This window comes from Lasioglossum baleicum, chromosome 9, assembly GCF_051020765.1.
Source record: "Lasioglossum baleicum chromosome 9, iyLasBale1, whole genome shotgun sequence".
NCBI classification, from domain to species: Eukaryota; Metazoa; Arthropoda; class Insecta; order Hymenoptera; family Halictidae; genus Lasioglossum; species Lasioglossum baleicum.
Genome location: NC_134937.1, coordinates 2,617,491 through 2,638,525, shown reverse-complemented (window position 1 = coordinate 2,638,525; position 21,035 = coordinate 2,617,491). Strand labels below are relative to the sequence as shown.

Genomic DNA, 21,035 nt, shown 5'->3' with positions numbered 1-21,035 from the left:
TGGAAAAAAGACGAAGAAAGAGAGGAAGGGGCAAAAGTGAACGAACACATAAAAATTCCCCGAAACCGGTCGTTGCCTGGTTTCTCGAAATATATAATATTTCACGTTTTCACGCCGTGCATCGCGCGACCGCGTACACCTGACCTCTATTTTGTAGGACCATTTCTGCCCGAAGGTGGGAATATTTTCGCTTCTGCCTGTCCGTCGCGCCGACCTCGAATCCCCGTTCGATTCGTACTCTGTTGCGTCAGGATGCGTCGACCGTTGTATAATATTTTCTCGCTTCTTTTTAATTCTGAATTAGCGACATCGATTTGGTACGACTTATACAATCGAATCGGCTGGTTTAACGATTCCGTATTCCGTACGGACACTCTTGGCAACAAAGGGGCCCTTTTCTCGCTCTATCGGGACCGACGACCTCTCACGCACGCTAAATAAATCAAAGACACAGCCGGAAGTCGCGCGTCGCGCCGGAAGCAAACGGAACGTCGCAGCCGATAAGGTGCTCGCGGTCGAAGAACGGTACAAGCGACGATACATACGATGTATCGATCATGTCGATTGTTTTCCGGCCGAACCACGAGAACAATGTCCACCGTTGTGTTCCGATTCTCAAGAATCCCGCAGTTGCTTTCTATTCGACGCGCGACGCGACGGTGTAGTGTCTCGTTCTCGTTCTTCCATTTTTTCACAATCTTCGATCACGTTGCCGTTTACGCAAATTATAAAGCGTATTGTCTCGTACGGCTACGAGTCTGGGAGATTTTCACTGTGCTAGACTTTATCCCCTTTTCCTTCTTTCTCTAACGTTTGTCCTATTTTATCGTCTCTTAACCGAACATGTGGTTTTGGTGCTTTCTCTTTAGGAGGGAGAAGAACCGTTGCTCCGGCACTGTTCACGATTGCGATTGTTATTACCGGCGTAGGATCTATGGAATCTTTGCAATCGCAGCAAAAACTTTGAATATCCTCAAGATCATCGGGTAATTACCGTCGTGAACGTTGAGACCACATCCTCCTCGCAAGAAACAAGATTCCTTGACACAATGAACCATAAAGACAGCACCGTCGCCGACTGCATAATTCAACTGCTGCTACTTTGTTTACGATAGCCATGAATATACATACGTATATCTATGAATGGCAGGCAGGGTGGATTGTACGCGCAGGTGCGGTGATTCGATCATAGTTACGCGGCTCGCATAATGCCGCTGTCGACTTATTGTTATCTTCGAAGTCTCTTTGCCGCGACAGGTTTAACATAGTTACCGAGAATTTGTTTGTTTCTTGAAATGTTATTCTGGGACTGGGATAGATCGAACGATCCTCGCCAGTTCGAGCATAAATCATTCGAGCGCGGGACGCGTACGTACTATGTATTAATACTATGTACAACACAAAGGAACGATCGCGTTTCTGGCATTCGCAGCTGAAAACGATAACGCTCATTGTGCACACGGCCACGACTGGGAAACGTTCAGCTGTTTATTGTGAAGGTGCTGCACTTGGCTCCCTTTCACGAACACGGTTTCTTTTATTATGCAAACGAACTTTCCATTTGTCCAACTATTGTACCAGGATCAACGCTGAATGGAATGAAAACTGGAGTGAACGGCTGAAAATTCGGTGAAACTCGGTTTCACTTCTCTATCCTGATAGGATTAGACGATAGAGTCTTGTTCTCAGATAGAGTCAGTTTCTCGTCTTTCGAAGGTGATTACTCGAAATTCCGAGTTTACGCGAACCTACTTTCAGAGCGGCGGCGGCGGCGGCATCAATTTAAAATTCTGCCTCCACTGTTCTTGTTCAAGAGTCGTCTTTTTATTCGTGAAATTATTGGATGGGAAGGAACTGCAAGCAACGGTGGTTATAAATGCAATTACAATCGCAACGGTCTATTTATCGAGGTAACGTTGACGACGACAACGACGTGACGCGACGGGCTGAAGCGTCGGGTTTCGCCTTGTAAAAACGATCAGAGGTTCCTCGGTCTCGTTGCGAATTAAGTAATTCAGAGCGTTCACGGTCTAACGGTGGCCGAGTCTCGAGTAAATGCGATTTTGATGTGCCCTGACTTCTCTCCGTTAGCAAAAAGATCAAGATCGTGGACGATTGCGGAGCTACACCGAAACCACACAGAAACTATTTCTGTTCTCTCTACTGTTAGCAGGATTAATATTTCTCGTTAGAAAAAATGAACGATCGGGTACGTTGACCGAGCAAACTCCTGGAAAGACGGAAGACGCGTTTCTCTGGGCCATCGCGTACACGCGAGCTATTTCGCGGGACGCGTTTCCTTTCTCTGAGCGAACTGCGTGCAACCGAACCATCGATTCTAAACTCTTAACCTATTACGTGGCCGCGGATAACCCGCGACATTACGGTATCGTAACGTAGAAAGTCCCGGGGCAGCGTCCATCGGATAACTACAGCGATTTGTCGGATTCAATCCACCAATTGGCTCCGCTTCAATCCCCAATTTCATGCTGTTGGAAATACCCTCGCGTTTCATCTATCGACTACCGAACCACCGGCAATCGATCAGTTCGGCTTCGGATTGTTAATTCTACAATTACTCAAATTACGCGAAAATTATAAATTAAACTTCCGTAACAATACATATACAATATGTATATAGGATGAATTAATATGTACTCGAAACGTTCACCGGAAAGAATTGAAACGAAGATTGTTTTCGTGCTTACCAGTGGGCGGTCTTTCCTTGGGGTAGCATATCCTGAAGAGCCCCTGCGTCCTCGTGTAATAGTAGTACTTCGTATTCATTTGCTCCACCAAGTGGCTCTGCTCGGCATGCTTGGCTGCATATTGCTGCAACAGCACAATTTATCCAAATGATTCGCGCCGTTAACGATCCCTTTGATTCCGCATAGGTGATATGCCCTATGCAACGGGATACTGTATCGATTTCCATCGACAACAATATCGAAACGCTTCGAAACGGCTTCGGAATCGATCGAGTTCAGCCTTAATAATAAATCTTTGTGGGGTCGCACGCTGAAAACCATCGAAAGGGAATCCTTTCGGCGTAGAGCCGCCTCGTACGAATACATATTACGATCGTTAGAAAGTAGGAAAGTAACGATTGCGAATCGTTCTTGCTTCGAATGGACGTTCCCGTGGCTCGCGCGGGAACGGTTTTCCATTCGATCGGGCAGCTCGTCGAAAGCAGCTGCGAAAAACACCGGCGAATAGATTACAGGAAATTAGACGCGAACCGTGGCTGGTCAATTTCAGGAAGCCCCGGTTTCACAACGACGATAGAACGGATAAATTTGCATGTTAGCCTTTGCGAATCGATGATCGGAACAGCACGTTCGTTACGAAACTATTTCAGGGGATTGCGCTTGCGCACCTTTACGCCAAATCAAAGCTGTCCAAGTAGCCGTGTTCCGATCGGTCCGTGTTTTTCCTTGACAACTTGTTAGCAAAGTCGCGGGGAAGATTTTCGCAAAAGGAAAAGTGACTTGAAACGAATCATCAGGAATCGTCCTTTTCAAGGAGGGAAGTACACCATTTTTCTTTCAAAATTCGTTAGGAAATCAATTGTTTCCAAAATAGCGGATTTTGAAACGATGTTGATTGTGGCGATTGCGTGTGTCGCAGCTGTGAAGCGATAACAACGGAAATTGCGGAAAGAAAGGAAACGGTGCTCGCGTTACAAATTCTCAGGTTCTATGCGGAGGAACTTCCTGAAGAAACGAAGAAGCTCGCGCTCGGCTAGAAGGAGGCCTGGAGAGCGGAGAGCGGAGAGCGCGCGATTACTCAGCCGTGTCGGCTCAAGTTCCGGGCTTTCTTGCGATCGAGGATGCACCTCGCATGCCGCCCTCGAAATTCAATGTAATTTTAGATTCTCTACGACAGGTAGCACACACCTGTGAACCCCTTTACACTTAACAGAATCTAACTATGTAAACTCAAAACTCGAGCTATAAATGTCAGGGAGCTGCGAAGCAGTCACCGCCTCGGCGCGCGGCGTCAACGCGAACAACGCACCGTTTAATCTGATAGCGTTTTCCCGAGCCCACGATCTTCGTTTACTCGCCCGAACAATTAACACGCTTCACCGAGGACACCAACGAGAGTGCAACGTTTGGGAAAAAGACAGCGATTTCAATGAAAGCGAGCCGTGGGACCGCGAGGTGTGGTCCTCCGACGCGGCGGTATTGTGAAAGAAAACGTTGTCGCGTAGTGTTTTACAGGTGCGTGACGCGTGACTACCGGCAACACGACAAACTTCCTTCGCGGATTCTATGAAAAAGAAACTCGGCCGCGTACACAGAGTTGGAACTCACGAAACACACATTTTTATTACCGCGAAACTACTAAACAGAAAGAACTCGATCTAATCTAGGCCACACATCATTTTCATAGTTTTCTCGCCGGTGAAAAAGTCACGCCCAGTTTGTGCGCAAGTTGTGAATCAGCCGGTAGTCGACTTATCGCGCGACTCTCGAGTGTCGGCCTTGATCCACGTGCAGGGTTGCGATAGAAACGCGACACACGCTGATCGCCAAGCGAGACCAGGGCCCGTTAGGCGAACGATGATAATTATATTGGCCGTGATCGGGCCGTGATCGTCGCATCAACGTGTCCGTACCCAAGAACGATCTCCGCGGTGGCCACGGGAAATGAGAAACGAGAAACGATACGATCTCTCGTTGCTGCCGGTGCAGTGCCTCGGGAGTCGGGAACAGTGAAATCAGCCTCAGATGGAAAACGGATCGCACGCACACGGGATACGAGCGTCGCCATTAGAACGTGGATCTGAAACGGACCGTGGAAAACGTTTCTTTCTGCGCTCGCGTTAGATGGCTAAACCGCGCGCGTAGCCGATCATTTCGCGAGCGACCTCCAGCTTATTGCACTTTCTACAGTGCACCCGTCAGAAAATCGCTGTTGCACTTTCTACAAAATGGCCCGACGCGACGCGACGTGACGCCGAGGATACCCCTGGAAACTCAGATTATGTACAACCCAATTCTACGTTTTTTTTTCTTGCGTGCGAACGGTGTTTCCATTCGTTGGGACTGTTATCATGATTCCGGTCTTTCTAGCGACCGGAAATGAAAAATTCAATTACGTACGAGTGCGGTTATGGTCGAAACCTAAATAAATGAAAAATCTTGATTGCTAAAACAAAATCACGGCATTTACAAGATCGCATCGTGAGCGTGTCTTCTTGGGATATCCTGTCGTGTGTGGTAAGAAGATAGGGCATACAGGATTAGGTTTGTTGGTGTCAATCGATCATGCAGAAGAGTCACGTTCGTTGCACAGGAAACCCGAGAGATTCCGCGTCCCACGGTTTTCCCCGATCACAATGCGATAATCGCTCGGATACCGAATGGTCGCGTGTTGCAAGTTGGAAGATCTTCTTAACCTTGACGATACACCCATGCCTCCCGCAGCATTCTTTCCGGCGCGGCGCGATGTACAGGGTGTATAAAAAGTAATGGTCATCCGTCCTAGTCCTAGGTGTGAATCTACACCTCTGGATCGGTGGACATTTGTAAATTTGAAAATTGTTGGTGAAGTTCTTTTTTACAGCAACACCTCCTACTCCATCCAGAAGAGAAAAAGTTTGAAAGAAGCCACATGTTGCAAACAAACAGTTATTGAGATATATAACCTGTTAAAGTTCTTGGAAAATTAAATTGTGTGGAGTTATACGTATAGACCGTGTCGATGAGACAGAACATAATCGTGTGCGTGCCTCGAGACAAACGAAATTTAAAGGGACATTCGTCGCTAAACAATTTTCTCTGTTATAAAGAATTTTGCGGCAAGTTTCTCTTACAAATGTCCACCGATCCAGGGGTGTAGATTCACCCCTAGGATGGATGACCATTACATTTTATACACCCTGTATAACGCGCGATGAACTTTCGACCACGCTGCCAACGATCGCACGATTTTTCCTCGTCTTATCGATCCGTCGGGAAAATATGTATTTACTTTGCATCGTTTTATCGATCGCGTACGCCGCACCGCGCGTACATTTCAAGGTTCTAGATGAATCACGAAATTTCCCTTCGTTTTCTACCCACTTTTCCGCTTGTTGCCACACGAGTTGCGTTAGTAGTTTAATGCACGTTCTGAGCGGGTTTCGGAACCGCGATTTTTATCGGGTTCCGTTTAAACCATTTTTATGGTTTACGCATTCATAAATACATAAAATCCGCAATATTTTATTACAAAGTACCTGGTGACCAATTACGTATACATATGTATTTCACGATAACCTCTCGTAAGGAAACAAGGTAACACGTAAGAGATCGAATATTCGAATCGCCAGTTTCACGGCGGGTAAGTTATCTAGGCTGGAGGAGAGCAGAAATTACGCGATTGTCGTTCTCTCCCGGTAATATTATCGGCCAGGTGGTTGAAAAATGACAAGAGGTCGCGACCAGGTCGCTCGAATCTGCTTTCACGCGGTTGTTTCGCCACCGAGGCTCCGCTCGTCCGCTCGCCTCGAGCGCGGGAACATCGTCCTGCCTCTGCGATTTCTTTGACATAGAAAGGAAAACGCGGTTCAATGGGAATTGCAAAGTGCCTGGAAACATCTCTTTCATTCTTCCCTTGCAATCTAATTTTAAAACCAATCGTCATCGGGACCGTGTCACAACCGAACTCGCATCAATCTTGAAAACAGTCTTCGTTTGTTTCCGAAAATTTCCCTGTTTGCTTTCCCGTTTCTTGTAGTTGTAGTTTCTCAGTTTTCAGTTTCTTCGATTTTCGATCTTTTACACCTGCAAACTGGACCAATGTCAAAATTAATAGTGAGATCATTTAAACGGCCAGATTATTACCGATCCGCGCCACTGTGCGTTGTTTTTTAACATGGTCGATTCCGCCTCGTCCTCCAGGTGAAACGGTCCCGCGGTAATTTCAAGAGAAATCTAGTATGTATATGTATATCGCGATGAAAGTGCGTTAATTGGACTCCACGCCTCTTACTCTTGTTTTTTATTTCTTACTGTTTTTACGTTTTAATATTTCTGTCGCACCCCGTTTCTGTGAATATTCTGAATTCTCGCAAAAAAAAAAAATGCAGATCCTCGCGCGTCGCGTCGATAGAACGTCCAAAGAATTATCAGGAACTCGATACATACGTAGAATTTGAACGGACAATTCCTGGATGATTAATGTACTTGTGTCGCAGCGAACATAACGCCCGGCAATGTTAACAACCTTGCGTACGATAAAGCGCGAAATATGCTCGCGTGGGCGGCATATGGCAGCTCGTAACTCCCTCGTACGTCGATGCGTAGGTCGACGATCGATGTCGGTGTAGAGTTCCTTCGAAAGTCTGCTAAGATACGATGAGATCTTTTATTAATTATATTATTTTACGTAGCTTCGCTTATTTTTGATTTTGTTCGCTGAGCTAATCCACAGCCAACACTTTCAATTTTCTTGGATCAACGATCGATGCTTTACGTAAGACGAAAAACAGTATCGTATCGCGGCGCAAAACGAGAGCCAGAAAATCAGGGAGATTTCCATCGCGAATTAATCCAGCGAACGTGTTCCCAAGACTTTTTCCAGTTTTCGACAACCGGTAGCACGGATTTCTAAAACAAAAAAAAGCATACTCGCGCCGAGTTCAATGTCCTACGTCCTACGTACGTAAGTCGAAAGCGTTAATTGAACGCGGCTTATCTGCAACGAATTCGCGAGAGAAGAAAAAATCGCGGGTACACCGTTCACCGTGGAACTCGTTCCTATGTAACATTTCAGTTTTGCAAACCACGAGATAGGTAAAACCCGCTGCAACTTTCATAACGATTTTTCAACACCCTTACGCACTGAACCGACCGCGGCCTAGCAATTACAATCGCGTAACTCGCTTCTTACAATTAGCGTAGGAACGCGTCCCAACTACATATCTGTTGTACGTCCAAAATTCGTTTACGGCTGCCACTGGTTTTTTTCCATGAAAGTTTCAGAATTTATCGGTTAAAAATTCCACGAACGTGTCAATTCCCAATTGTAACATTGAATTTTTTCCCGAAGTCGTCTCTGCAGTGTGTGGCCTACCGTAGATCTTGGTGGAACGGAATTCCTTCGCGATTCACCGATGATGACCGTTTTTCCGCTGGCACCGCGTCCACCATTTTCCCCCGGCCTTGCAGCGAGCGATTACCTTTCATTCCGGTCATTGAAACATCTTTTTGCCGATAATACATCCTCCAACGGCAGATAGAGATCGAATGAAACGGCGCGGCGCGACGTGCCACTTTTAATTAATACATACCTATCAATCATCTTTTCGAGACGCGGCTCGGGGAATAAACGTTCGTGAAAGACACCGCGCAACCCTTCGCGAATTTTATGTCTCCATTACACGGTTTACTCGGTTCGTTCTTCAACTTCCCGACAATTTTCCCTGCTATGTACAACGTGAAACGAACGCGAACGGTCCCGTTACTCCCAGGAGCCAGGAATATAATTTCGTTGCGTCCATCAGGGAAACGACTGGGGATGCAACTTCTCAGCTGTTTCCAGCATTCCTTTTCCTCGCGTAATCATCCGTTATGGTTGTTCGGAAATCACGCGGCCGGAAACGCGCGTTTCCCACGAAAATATCAACCTCCCCGATTATCTGCTAAGAAAATCTTCCCCGTGGACATTCTGGCGAGTCCTGGACATAACGACGCAACCAATGCGTTTGCTACTTTTCGTAAATACGTTCATCGATCGGAACAACGTTCCGCGGTTGCGAAATCGCAGCTTGCTGCAAACATTTGACCAGCGGCGCATATTTGCACAACTTCCGCAGTCTATTTACGAGTTGCCAAGATCGCCGGAGTCGATTCATTGTGTCGTCGGGTCGCGCAAAAATACAAGCCTCAAGGATTGTTTCAGCGAGACATCGCGCATCGGTCTGATTACACCGCAAATTTCTTCGGCCGGTAAATATTTACGGCGAGGAACGTGTTCGTCGGGCGCGAAACCTTCTGCACCGTTTCGATTGCTCGTTCAGTTTCGAAGCAGCACTGACAAGGTAACGATGCAAAAATCAAATTCTCGGACAACGAGGCATCGAGTTTAACCGTTGGTCCACGCGAGCGATCGCCCAGCGCAGCGTCGAGAACGATTTATGAAAATGATCTCGCGCCGCGCCGCGCCGGGTGATAAATACACGGACACGACTGTACCGGGAGGCCACCGTTTAATGGTCTACGGCTGTTTGAATAGCTAGACAAGCGGTTTGCGCAACAATGAAAGTGGCAGGCAGGGTAAAGGTTTCTCGCGGAAAACGACATTCCGCTCGTTCCTCGAATAAGTCTGGTGCAACGAATTTCTATACTGTATACTGTATAATATACATGTAGATCGTGACGTTGCTCGATCGAAAGCTGCGGGCGAAGGCGATCAATTTTTCCATCGTTATCGAATGTAGATCATCTAATCTGCACGCTGCACGGGATTAGATATTTAGATCTCAGAATAGCGGAGTTAATAACTGCTTCTAATCAAATTGTAGAAGACGCTCGAAACAAGTCGTAAACTGTTCCTTAATATCGCCTAATCTGTGTTAATAACATCGAGGAAGATTTACACATTTTCATAGTCAATTTTAGACGGCTTTTGCAACTGTACGCGAATGCAACTCTCTCCTAGGTTGTGGATAGGAACAATGGAATCACCGACTTTACATCCACATTTTAAACGAGTGTGATATTGCTGATCTTGACAGTACAATTAACTCACAGCTGAATTAACATTGAATCAAACAACGGTGGAATGTTCACATGACCATCAGTTAGCAAAATGGCTTGCGCAGAGGAATAGCATTCGCTTTGCTCGTAGAGATTAAGATACATTCGTGATTACGTTATCTTCGGAATGATTGCAAAGTACTGGGGCTCCCACAAACGTTGCTGCGATTTTTTAAAGAAACGCTGCGTCCGCAGAATCGTTTTTGAAAGCGGCAACAATTTCGTTCGGCGCGGCGAGGCATTCGGAGCGTTGCGCAAGTCGATTACAATTCGTGCGAGCATGTATTTATTGTGTCGGCAACGACCGTTGGAATTGCAGTGGCCGCGGTGTAATTGCGCCTCCATTGAAGAAATCGTGACATAACCGGAAGATCGATTCAGGCCACGAATTCTAAAGGAACAGTCGACGCGTCCTTGCCGCGACACGTGTACAATTTGCACGCAGACAATGGCGATTTCGCGATCCTGATTTTTGTCGTTTCCTTCTCCTCTTCGGAGAATTAGCGTTTTGAAACGCGTCGCGACGAGAAAAAACGATTTCAATTTCAATGTTGATCGATATTATCGTTGAAGATGCGAAATCAATTATTTATAATGAAATTTGCGCAGGTCTGGCCCTCGGAGGCAATTCAGAATGTTCCGGGGGCAAAGAGAGCCACCTAGAATTGGCCAGAATCACCGAGAACCGCCTCTAACGCAACCGAGTTCGTTCCGCAACGAATTCCGAGGATTTTCGTCGCTCGATCGGAATGCGTCGCTCGATCGCGTCGAATCGATCGAGCTCTCCTTTAGCGAACGGAAGTTTCGCAAGGGCCAAGTTCGCGTCGTGTCGTATCGGCTCCCTTCGACTCCGATTACCCGTCGCCGCGCATCGGAATGCCCGAATCGCGTATCGTGTCGAAGCGGCATCGTTTTCGGCAACAACTCGAATAAACGTTTCTGGCGAATTAACGTGTTCGAATAACACAGCAAAAACTGAGGAGATCCGATCGCGACGCGACTCGTCCGCGATCGATTAGGCCCGAAGTGACACACGAGTGCGAGAGATCTATAGTCACGTCGAGGATCGCGAATCGGTGGATCCATCGAGCATTAACCAACGCTCCGAAGCGTGACCACCTCGCGGAACGCTAACGAGCACTGGACCATCGAAAACCAAGGCTCTCGAGGTTCTCAAGATACAAGGTTTCTCGATCTGCACGTGTGAACGACGCTCCTTTGTCTCATTGTGGCAGCCTGATTTTTACCGACGAGATATCTGCGATCGTTTGGTATCCGGCCGCTGATCTTCCTGGTTCTCGCTTTGTTACCCTTATCTAGACCCCACCCACCCGCTGATTTATTTACTTCAACCCCTTCTTTTAGTGATCACCAATCGAATGGTTTAGTAAGAAAATTGTAACAGGTGGAAAATGAATCCTTCATTCTGGCCAGTAAACAGCGAAAGAATAAACCGCCTAGGAGTCTCGTTTCCTAAACCGTTGAATCACTGTCCAACAAATTTCAACTTTTTAAAAGTATGTATTTCGATTCCCACTATGCGATTCTTATAGAGTTTTCCGCGCTGATTCCGAATCTGTTTTTCATTTTTTCCCTATACGTCCAGTTTTTGAGAAAATGGAGTTTAAAAAAAAGACATATTTTTCAACTTTAAACAAATATTGTGATGTTATTATAAAAGATATTGAATTGTTCTTTACAGCAAAAGATTCTGTAGACTTTCCCGAATACAGTTATATCCAATATTAATACATTATGATTGTTTAAACATGTTTAAACAATGATTAAAGACGAAGAGACACCACTTTTGCACCAATTTTTGCGAACATTTTCGAATTTATCGCAAAAAATAAGGGTCCAACGAAAAGTTGAACTATACCACGCGAAAGAGCAGACTTTTATCTTGATAAACCCCCCTTTGAAGTTTGCATGATCGACGTTTTTTTCGAACCAGAAAGCAAAATATCTTCGCCCGACATGAGTTGTCACCAGTGGCGCTCACCACCAGAACAGTCGTTCGCCGCTCCGTATCCCGTCGCTGCGCCGTATCCCGTCCCGAGCGCCACTGGCGGAAACTCATGTCGGGCAAAGATATTTTGCTTTCTGGTTCGAAAGAAACGTCGATGTCGCAAACTTCAAACGGGGGTTTTTCAAGATAAAAGTCTGCTCTATCGCGTGGTATAGTTCGATTTTCCGCTGGACCCTAATTTTTTGAGATAAATTCGAAAATATCCGCAAAAATTGGTGCAAAAGTGGTGTCTCTCCGTCTTTAATCATTGTTTAAACATGTTTAAACAATCATAATGTATTAATATTGGATATCACTGTATTCGGGAAAGTTTACAGAATCTTTTGCTGTAAAGAACAATACAATATCTTTTATAATAACATCACAATATTTGTTTAAAGTTGAAAAATATGTCTTTTTTTTAAACTCCATTTTCTCAAAAACTGGACGTATAGGAAAAAAATGGAAACAGATTCGGAATCAGCGCGGAAAACTCTATAAGAATCGCATAGTGGGAATCGAAATACTTTTTGGCTGTTGGACAGTGAATCGGTGAAAACGGGGGACAGCAGACCGAAGGTTGCAGAAATAGAAAAAGGAACGGTGGAGGATATTACGAAAGGGAAACGAGTGCAGAGGTCGACGAGATTCCTCTGCCAAATAAGCTCGAAAGAGGGGGAGATTTGGTTCGAACGGCCGAGACAGACAAGATCCTCGTGTGTCCTCGTGTGTCCTCGTGTATCCTCGTCCCTGGAATATCTGGCGTTCGTCTACAGTCTACATTCTACGTACACGTACAGTACAAACACGTCGGGAAAGGTGTAATCGTTCACCTGGCTGAAGAAGGAGATGGTGCAAGTAACATAACTGTACGGATCGTCCAGTGTCGGCAAAAGGGGGAGTCGAGCCGACATTTTTATTCTAATGGGCGCGAGCACCGGCTGCGCTCGCCAAGGTAAACGCGCTCCGGAGGCTCCAGCTCCTAGAAATAACAGAGCGGCGTACGTCATACAGCCAGCATGTTGCCTCCTATACGATCGAATAATATTCCACCAATTTTAACCGAACCGGATCACGGTAATCGCCAAAGCAACTCTTTGTTCTCGTTACAACCTCACTCCGGAGGCCTTCAATTTTACCTACGTTTCTCGCTCGAGCTCTTTTACCAACTCCTTTTCGCTCTTGATTCTTTCAACGCCTATCGCTATGACTGAGATCACCGTCTAGATATACTGACGCTTGTCACGTGTGCAATTGAAAAACTCAACACCGACAATAGCAAACTCTAAACACATTTATTTTGCACAAGTCTCCCACGGGTTCAGAAGAAAAAACACTTGGCGTGTTCCGATAGAAGGAAACTTTGAGCGACAGAGTATCGAGGTTCTTTATTTCGACGTATAGGAAGGAAATAAATAAACCTGTCCTGTACAATAGGGGCTCGAATTATCGAAGCTCGAGTCTATGAATGGCCAGGCATTATTGTTTGGGTAGTTAGGCGACCAAGGTGGATCCGGACAGGTTCGAACAGCGTCGCTCGTACAACTCTCCATTGAATCGGGCAGGAAAGTTCCCGCTGCAGAATCAATCCGGCGCGCGGCGCGGCGGTTTTTCCTCGGGATCCCAAATAAAGGAGGCGCAGGAAAGCGGCGTGCTACGAAATCCCGGCACTTTTTAAGAGAAAAGTCTCCGGTTGTCTCGATCCGGCGACCGATTCCTGTAAAGGAGAGCAAGCGCGTGCACGATTGCGCGTGGCATCGGGCTGCGCTAAACGCGAGACTTGTCGAGTCAACGCGCTGAAAATGGGCGCGGCTTGGAATGTCGATCGTTCCTGCGGAACGTGGATGACGGAGGCTAGACCGAGGCAAGCCCAGGGCCGAACCGAAATGATTCGCGGCTAAATTCCACAGCTGACGATCCTCGTGCGGAATGACACGGAAAAAGCCCCGCATTTTTCCCACGATCAACCCCTAAACGCCAAGAAATTTCCTACCTGCCAAGATGAAACGTGTCAGTGTTTAGAATTTAGAAGTATGAATTCTTTCCGACAGAGTGGTGTACCTGTGTATGTACTTAAAAATAGAGATCAAGAAGAAATGTTCGCTCGTAGCAACGAATCATTGAGAAATCTCGCTCGAAGAGATACTGTTTCAAAACAAGTTCACGAAAGTAAAGACTTGTGTGCTCGAAAGTATCGCGAAACTAACATCTCTGTAATACCGTACTTTCTACAGGAGAATCACGGCATGCAATTCATTCCTGTCCCGCGAATCGATACATATTTTAGCCGGGGAAAAAAACTCCCTGTCGCTCATTCCGTAGATTTATCTTGTAAAAGTAGCACTCGACGTTTGCTGAAATCTCTCGCGACTTAAATCGCTGTACGTACCTACTTACGGGTACGGTCTCATAATTTTTTCTCGTAGGCTCGTTGAATCACTTTTCTTTATAAGAAAATTCTTTCACAGATGTATCAGTGTTTCGAAGTGAGATTTTTATTGAAATTGTAGAGGGTTCGGAGCAACGATGCGCTTCCACGAATAATTTCACGAGAATCGAGAGTGAGAATCTGCTACGAAGCTACGCGTTGCCACGGAAAAACGGTATCGTTCGCTGTAAAGATGGCTGGTACGGCTTCCGCGTGGAATATTTCACGAAAGATTCGTGAGAACATCTTCCTTCGAACAGACTCGCGAGACCCTCGAGGATGAACTTGACCTTCGACCCGAACGTTCACCTGTCGCAAGGACGACGGAAGCCGAGGAGATTCCACTTCCGGTCTGGCTCGTTTAATCAGAACATATATAGCAATTTTCTAGACACTCGGAATTAACGGGCTCCCTCTCGTGCCAGCGAGATTTTCTTTCAAATTCTTCCATTCCGCCAATCAACTTGATAAACTCTAAGTGTGGATTTATAGTGGAGCTGCGAGCATCGATGATAGCGGCGCGGTGAAAACAAACCAACATTCGTGACAACATTTCGACACATACTAATGAAAAAGTACGTATGTATTTTCTTTGTTTTTCTTTTTTTTCACCGTACAGCTCACCTCGCTGCTCCACTATAAATCCACACTTAGGGTCACAGCTTTGACTTTCTTCTTCTATGTAGTTCATAGTTCTACGTTTTACATCAGGTATGGGCATATTTTTGCTCGATCGGAGGCATTTTCAAGGGATATACCCCCCCCTCCCCCACTTCTCCCGGCCGTGCGTCTCGCTCCCCGTGGCGGCCGCGGCCGTAGTGCCGTATCCCTTGAAAATGACTCCGATCGAGCAAAAATTTGCCCATTCCTGATGTAAAACATAGAAGAAGAGAGTCAAAACGGCGGCGCGGTCTAGTGTGCGCCGACCTTAATTCGCATTCAGTGAATAATTTTAATGCAACGAAAATTCGATAACAAGTTGGAACAGCTGAAAAAGTAAAGAAACCAGTAGGCAACAGAGAACTAGTTACGGGACGAACGAACTTTCCAACGCGTTTACCGTAATTCGTCCGTGTAACGTGTTATTAATCGAATCGTGTCCCACGGTATTCGTTCGCCGTTGACAACCCGAAGAAATTTTGTCCCTGTTCCAACCGAGACACTTTCTTCGGCCTGTAAATCCTCGTGCCGTAGAAAGTGGAAATCAAAACGAACAAATAACGATGTCTTTTCAATTTTTCAATCTTTCGATGCTTCGCAAAGAATTATCGGAAAAATCTCGGATCGGTTTCCCAACATCCACGAACGATAAACAGATTCGATGAGCGAATTCGCTAAAATATCCTACGTGCACGCACGGTACTAGGTGTATCCAGCATCCGGGATGACACAATCATCGACACGATCATCGAAACCAGTTTTTCTACGACGAAAATAAACTCGCATCGAAGCGCAAAATTTCGATGTCCAACAAGAGCCTGATATTTCACATTAAAAAATTCACCAACTTGGAAATCGGTCACGCCAGGACCATATTTCCGATGAAATACGGGACAAGCGTTAACTTCATTTTAAAGCATTATTTTATCGGTACTTTTATAAACAGATTTCAATTCCGACCGTTTTACCTCCATTTATGTAGCAATGAAGATCAGTCGCGTCCAAGCCAAAAACCAGTTGTCGGTTGGTCAGAATTTTTTCCGAATCTGACGAAAATACCGAATCGTGGAATCGAGCGACGTCGCTGAACGAAGCCAAGGCCCAGAAGAAAAAGAAGAAAATCGCGAGGGAAACACGTTGTCCATTAAATAACGGGGTTAACAGTAGAGTTGGATCTCTCGTTGGGCCCAACGTGGCAGACTCGGACCATAGGCGGGCCCGGGGGGCGTGCGGTGGGACGTTCTCGAATCAAAAAATGCATTTGTAACGAGCATTTGGTCCTTACGAACCTGGATTTGGGCGCGCTTGACCTCGGTGTAGAGCCAGTTGTCGGTGGAGAAGGCGATCGCGAGGAGGCCGCTGGCAATGATACCGGTTATGGTCGCGAGGGACAGCGTCACCGCGGAACAGGGCATCTTGGTATCCTCTTCTTTTTCCTCTTCTTCTTCTTCCTCTCGAACCAACCAACGTGTTTCCTCTTCTCTCTTCTAATCTACCGATTTCCCTTTATCGGCGGCACACCACGCTTAAATTCACCCAACACGGTACCACTGTAACGATACCGGAGAGCAGCTACGATGTCGAGAACAGAGGTCGTCGTCGTCCTCGAGGTTGTCGAGCATCCGCGATCCGAATGAAAAGGGAGGAGAGAGAGAGAGACAGAGAGAGAAAGGGAGAGAGAGAGATAAAGAAAGGAAGAAAGAAAGAGAGAGAGAGAGAGGGGGGGGAGTATCCACACGAAACAGGTCACGAACCGTTCACGAATCGGTCCAGCCTCGCGAAATATCCTTCTCCGGTCGGATCGAACGCGCGTTCTCGATCAACGTGGATCACAGGATCGTGGGTTGGCAAACACCGCGCGAGATCTGTCGTTCGATGGAAGAAGAAGAGAAGACAAGGCAGCAGGTAGCGGCTCGCTCGACGATGAGGACGTCCTTCAGGGTGCACGATACTCCGCGATACGCATTACTACCATTCTCTCCTACGACAACGACACTAACGGCCCGACTCACCTCGGAGAAAAGCCGAGAGGCCGAGAGTCGACCAAGGAGAGAGAACCGGACCCTAGGTGGGGATGCACGTAGCCCCGGGCAGGTATATTACCTGTGTTTTACCCGCAGCGGTGCTCAACGGACGTGCTCCAACGCCGAACGAAGCTACGATCGAGAACCGAGAACGCTGCGAATGCGTTTCTGCTCACGCTCGTCCACATTCGCGCACACAAACCCGCCGATTGGCTGCCCCCGCGGGATAATGGAATCGCACGGTGGGTGGGTGGGTCCCTGGGAACCGATTTTTCCTTCGGGAACGTCTCTCGAACGCGTGTCCCGCATTCCCTGCAACCTGCAACCTACAACCTGCAACCACGATGCAGCAAAACCTGCAGTCCATCGATGCGCCGCGCCGCGCCGGAGACTTCGACGCATGCATGTGCGCGAATTCCTCGATGCGTACAATTCTGTGCTGCTCTTATCAAACAATATTTCGAACCAGGCTTGAGAAATAATCGTTTTCCCAAGCGAGTTTCCATTTTTACTAGATCAAGATTTTCAATATTATACGGTAGAGACGATTAGCAAGACGATATACATATATACTTGTAAATGTTTTCAAATTACAGCTTAATTGAAGACCAAATCGATATGTGTACCGGGTAATACTTATTAATAAATATTTAGGATGCACGGAAAATGAGAACAGCGTGTCGTGCTCGACTGTCTACCTGCTACCATCGTAAAGCATTCCTTCCTTGTTCCTTTACCAAACAGTTCCACCACCACCACCGAGACGGTGTCTACATCGGGGAAAAGCGAGGAATTTCTTGCATTCTGCGTGACTCTTCGTTCGTTTCGCAGATCCTCGGCAGCCTTGGCTACCGCGAGATCCACCTTTTTGCCGTCTTTGATTAATATTGATCCGTGGGTAATTCTGTCTCTCTCTCTCTGCCCCCCCCCCCCCGCCTCTCTCTTTCTTTCTCTTGGATACCTGTCGACGATAGATCACCGGCGAGAACCACCCGCGTGCCTGCGGGTTCATGAAATCGCGGACATGCAGGTACCAGGAATTTTTGCGCGGCTAATGCCACTTCGACCTTAATTGCTCGCCGGAAATTGACTAGTCTATATAGTTGGATGAATGTTGCGTCGAACAATCAGTGCGTACAATGCATTATGATGTTCGGAGACCGAGCGTTTGCAATGATTACACCGCGGAGAGCAACTACGGTAACAGAACACGCGTGATCCAAGAAAATCGGAATTTTTTCAATTGATCAAAAGCCAAAGAAGCTTTTCGGGCAACCTAATATAGTTACACAATGGTCTAATCCTTCTGAAGCTTTATTCATCAACTTATGTGTTGAACAATAAAAGTACAACATAGTTCGAAGAGAAATATGTAAATGTTTTATGGTATAAATAGAAACAGAAGTCATAAAATTTCTGTGCAATCTCGTGTTTCTTGTAAACAAATTGGGCAATTGCGTATGTACCGTTAAGAATTCTTTCTCTAACAATTCTGCGAATGGAATATTAATCAACAAGATAAACGAAGTAGAATCTTTATAGTTCTTTAACATGCACGGCTTAATAACGTATACATAGATTATTATATCGTAGCACGGTTCCGTTATTTCCGTTTGTTTCGAACTCGTTTCTCGATAGGATCCCGAATAGGTGGCCGGATGGAATTTCTTATAAGAACATACTGTATATTCCATTGATGTTTCTAATCAAAAATAAAATGAACATATTAACCAGGGTGGACAGATTAACTCGTCGTTTATACATTAATATTTACCCTTCAACAGCTTTCCAGTTTCAATATACACTTTTCGGAGTGTATCGAATAAATTTTCAATCTGTAGATTTCGATTCAGACTGTTCTTAAAATGCAACAAAAATTTTTCATTTACTAACCCTAACTCGGATTATTACCTCTCAAAGTATCGCCTACTCGAAAAAGATGTTTATATCGAAGATAAGAACAGATATTTTCTGCAGGTAAATTTTTCCATGTTATTAATTTAAGACATACGACGAACAATTCTTCTCGGATGTACTATCAAACGATTTAATAATAAATACGTGATTTTATGTAGACAATGAAACTCGACCGCCGTTTCTCATAAACGAGTACATATATGTAATATGAAAAAGTACTTTGAGAGATATCAGTCCATTTGCGCCAAAGCATGGAAACACATTGTGATTTGCAGTTACTTAGAAATATGTAGGTTCGTACGCGCGTAAGCTCTTCGACCGATATACAAAATGATTCGTTAAGTACTACCGCTTATTTTCGAATACGAATCGCATGAACTAGTTACTAAACTTTAGAACCGAGGGATCGTACGGTGTGCCTTCGAAGGGGGACCCTTTCGCGTTCCATGCCTTTTTCAAAATCTTCTCCATTCTCTGTAAATAAAGAATTGACAATTACGTATCACCTGTGGAACCTTCCGTTTCGTATAAAACGAGAAGACAAAGGCTATGCTCACAATTTCCTCAGATGTTGGTTTGCCAAGAAGTTTCTGCTGATGATTCCACATTAGTTCTTGAACTTTCATTTGCTCCTCTAATCCCATGTCGTCGAGATGTCTTGAACAGTCAATTTTACTTAAATCAATTTTTGGCTCACCGACGAGAAACGCGTCCCACCACCTTTCAGAGGCTTTCTCGAAATGAATCTAAAATAAAAAAAGATACCTTTTATTTATGTAAACAAACTCTAGGGATTGCAACTTGCAACAATACGAAACCAGCTCGATCAATCGGTGTTTCAACGTACGCTGATATGTCTTCCAGGTACAACCGACCACACGGATTCATTTTTTTTAATTTTATGACAGAGCTCTCCAGTAAAAATGACGTGCCATGTCGAACCACTATTTACAACCGTCGGTATTCTTGCCTCTACTTGGATAAACGTTGACTCTATATTGACTGTGAGTTCCTTCGCTGTCTTTACACAAGGAGGCAGTTTAATCAGAATGTCCAGGTCGTTAATGGACTGCGACCACGTATAACTATCCCTCGCCGCTCCATTATAACTATCGGAAATTTTATCCTTGCCTTCCGAACAAATCTGTTTGTCTACTATTTGCGGTTCTACGCTAGTTTCTACTTCAACTTCTTGTAAAACCAGAGGATCAGCTTCTTGTACAATTGGAGGAATGGCTTCTTCCACAACCGTTGATGCGTCGTCTTTGGTTCTCTCGACAGTCTGTACATTCGAATTATGATTTTTCTGCGGGTCTCTACTCGAATACCGAAACTTGGGCATGTTCTTCCATTTCCTAAAACTGTTTAATACCACCCTCTCCGCTTCTCCAGGTGGAAGAGCCGATTTCTTGTCTGGACCATATTCGTCGTAAAAATCTGTACTGTAATCGAACGAATGATCAGTTTTTTCTACCGATAACATATGTATCTTATACGAAAAATATAAAATGTATGGATAAATCTAGCTGCGGTATCATCACTTACTTTCGATGAAGAAAACCAAAAATTGTGTCAAAGAAATTGACTTTCTCTTTCAAAAAAATTTTTAAAAGTGTTTCATCGTAGTCTAGGCTCATCGCGGTCGATTTTATTCACGTATTTTTATCGAATGTGTTCCTGAAACAATAAGATTGAATAATTAGCGTTTCATGAAACACTTTTATAAATCATTTGATAGATATTTTTTTAACCTATAACTTTTCTGTTGTGTGTTTACAATTTACATTACAGTAACGCCTTCATAACTGCACTAGTGATACCAGACGGGTCACCTTTTCTCGCGCATGCGCGTCCAAAACAGTAACGTATCTAAATATGATGAGGCGATGATGTATATAGCAGAGTCCTGAGGCAGCTATATCGGCGGGAATGTACCGAAACAATCTGTTCCAGACAAAAAGACTCCAGGACGTGTCCTACGAGTTACAAAATATACAGAAGTACATTTGTCATACATTCGTTTTTCATAATCAAATCATATCAATTTCTTAAAATTCTGCGGGGCGCTCAAGGTACCACATTTTCTCGAGAATCGTACTTTACTGAGGCTAAAATCGCCGCGCATGCGCGAGGAAAGGTGACCCGTCTGGCATCACTGACTGCAGTAGTGCAGTGCAAGTGAGTGCAAGGCGCAAGGTTTTCTCGACTATTTATAAATTTCTTACATGATTTCTTATCCCACACACACG

At 45.3% G+C, this 21,035-nt stretch overlaps 2 protein-coding genes across 4 annotated transcripts in view; both read right to left on the bottom strand.

Moving 5' to 3' along the window:
- Positions 1-16,844, bottom strand: part of LOC143211957 (uncharacterized) — a 27,471-nt gene extending 10,627 nt beyond the window's left edge. Inside the window, exons 1-2 of one of the 2 annotated variants that reach the window (XM_076430146.1) lie at positions 16,135-16,844; positions 2,709-2,832 (exon numbers count right to left, since the gene is read on the bottom strand). In XM_076430146.1, coding sequence (XP_076286261.1) covers positions 2,709-2,832; positions 16,135-16,260 — 250 coding nt within the window. In that variant the 5' untranslated portion in view covers positions 16,261-16,844. The remainder of the gene's footprint in view (positions 1-2,708; positions 2,833-16,134) is intronic. The other variant, XM_076430145.1, reaches the window with a different exon arrangement.
- Positions 16,564-21,035, bottom strand: LOC143211956 (nudC domain-containing protein 3). Of its 2 annotated transcripts, none has more exons than XM_076430144.1 (5): positions 21,012-21,035; positions 20,332-20,463; positions 19,634-20,228; positions 19,344-19,532; positions 16,564-19,260 (listed from the first exon to the last, which is right to left on the bottom strand). In XM_076430144.1, the coding sequence occupies exons 2-5, from the start codon at positions 20,421-20,423 to the stop codon at positions 19,165-19,167; spliced, it is 972 nt and encodes a 323-aa protein (XP_076286259.1). In that variant the 5' UTR covers positions 20,424-20,463; positions 21,012-21,035; the 3' UTR covers positions 16,564-19,164. The 2 variants fall into 2 exon arrangements, with proteins under 2 accessions (XP_076286259.1, XP_076286258.1); XM_076430143.1 differs by lacking the exon at positions 21,012-21,035 and adding an exon at positions 20,538-20,679.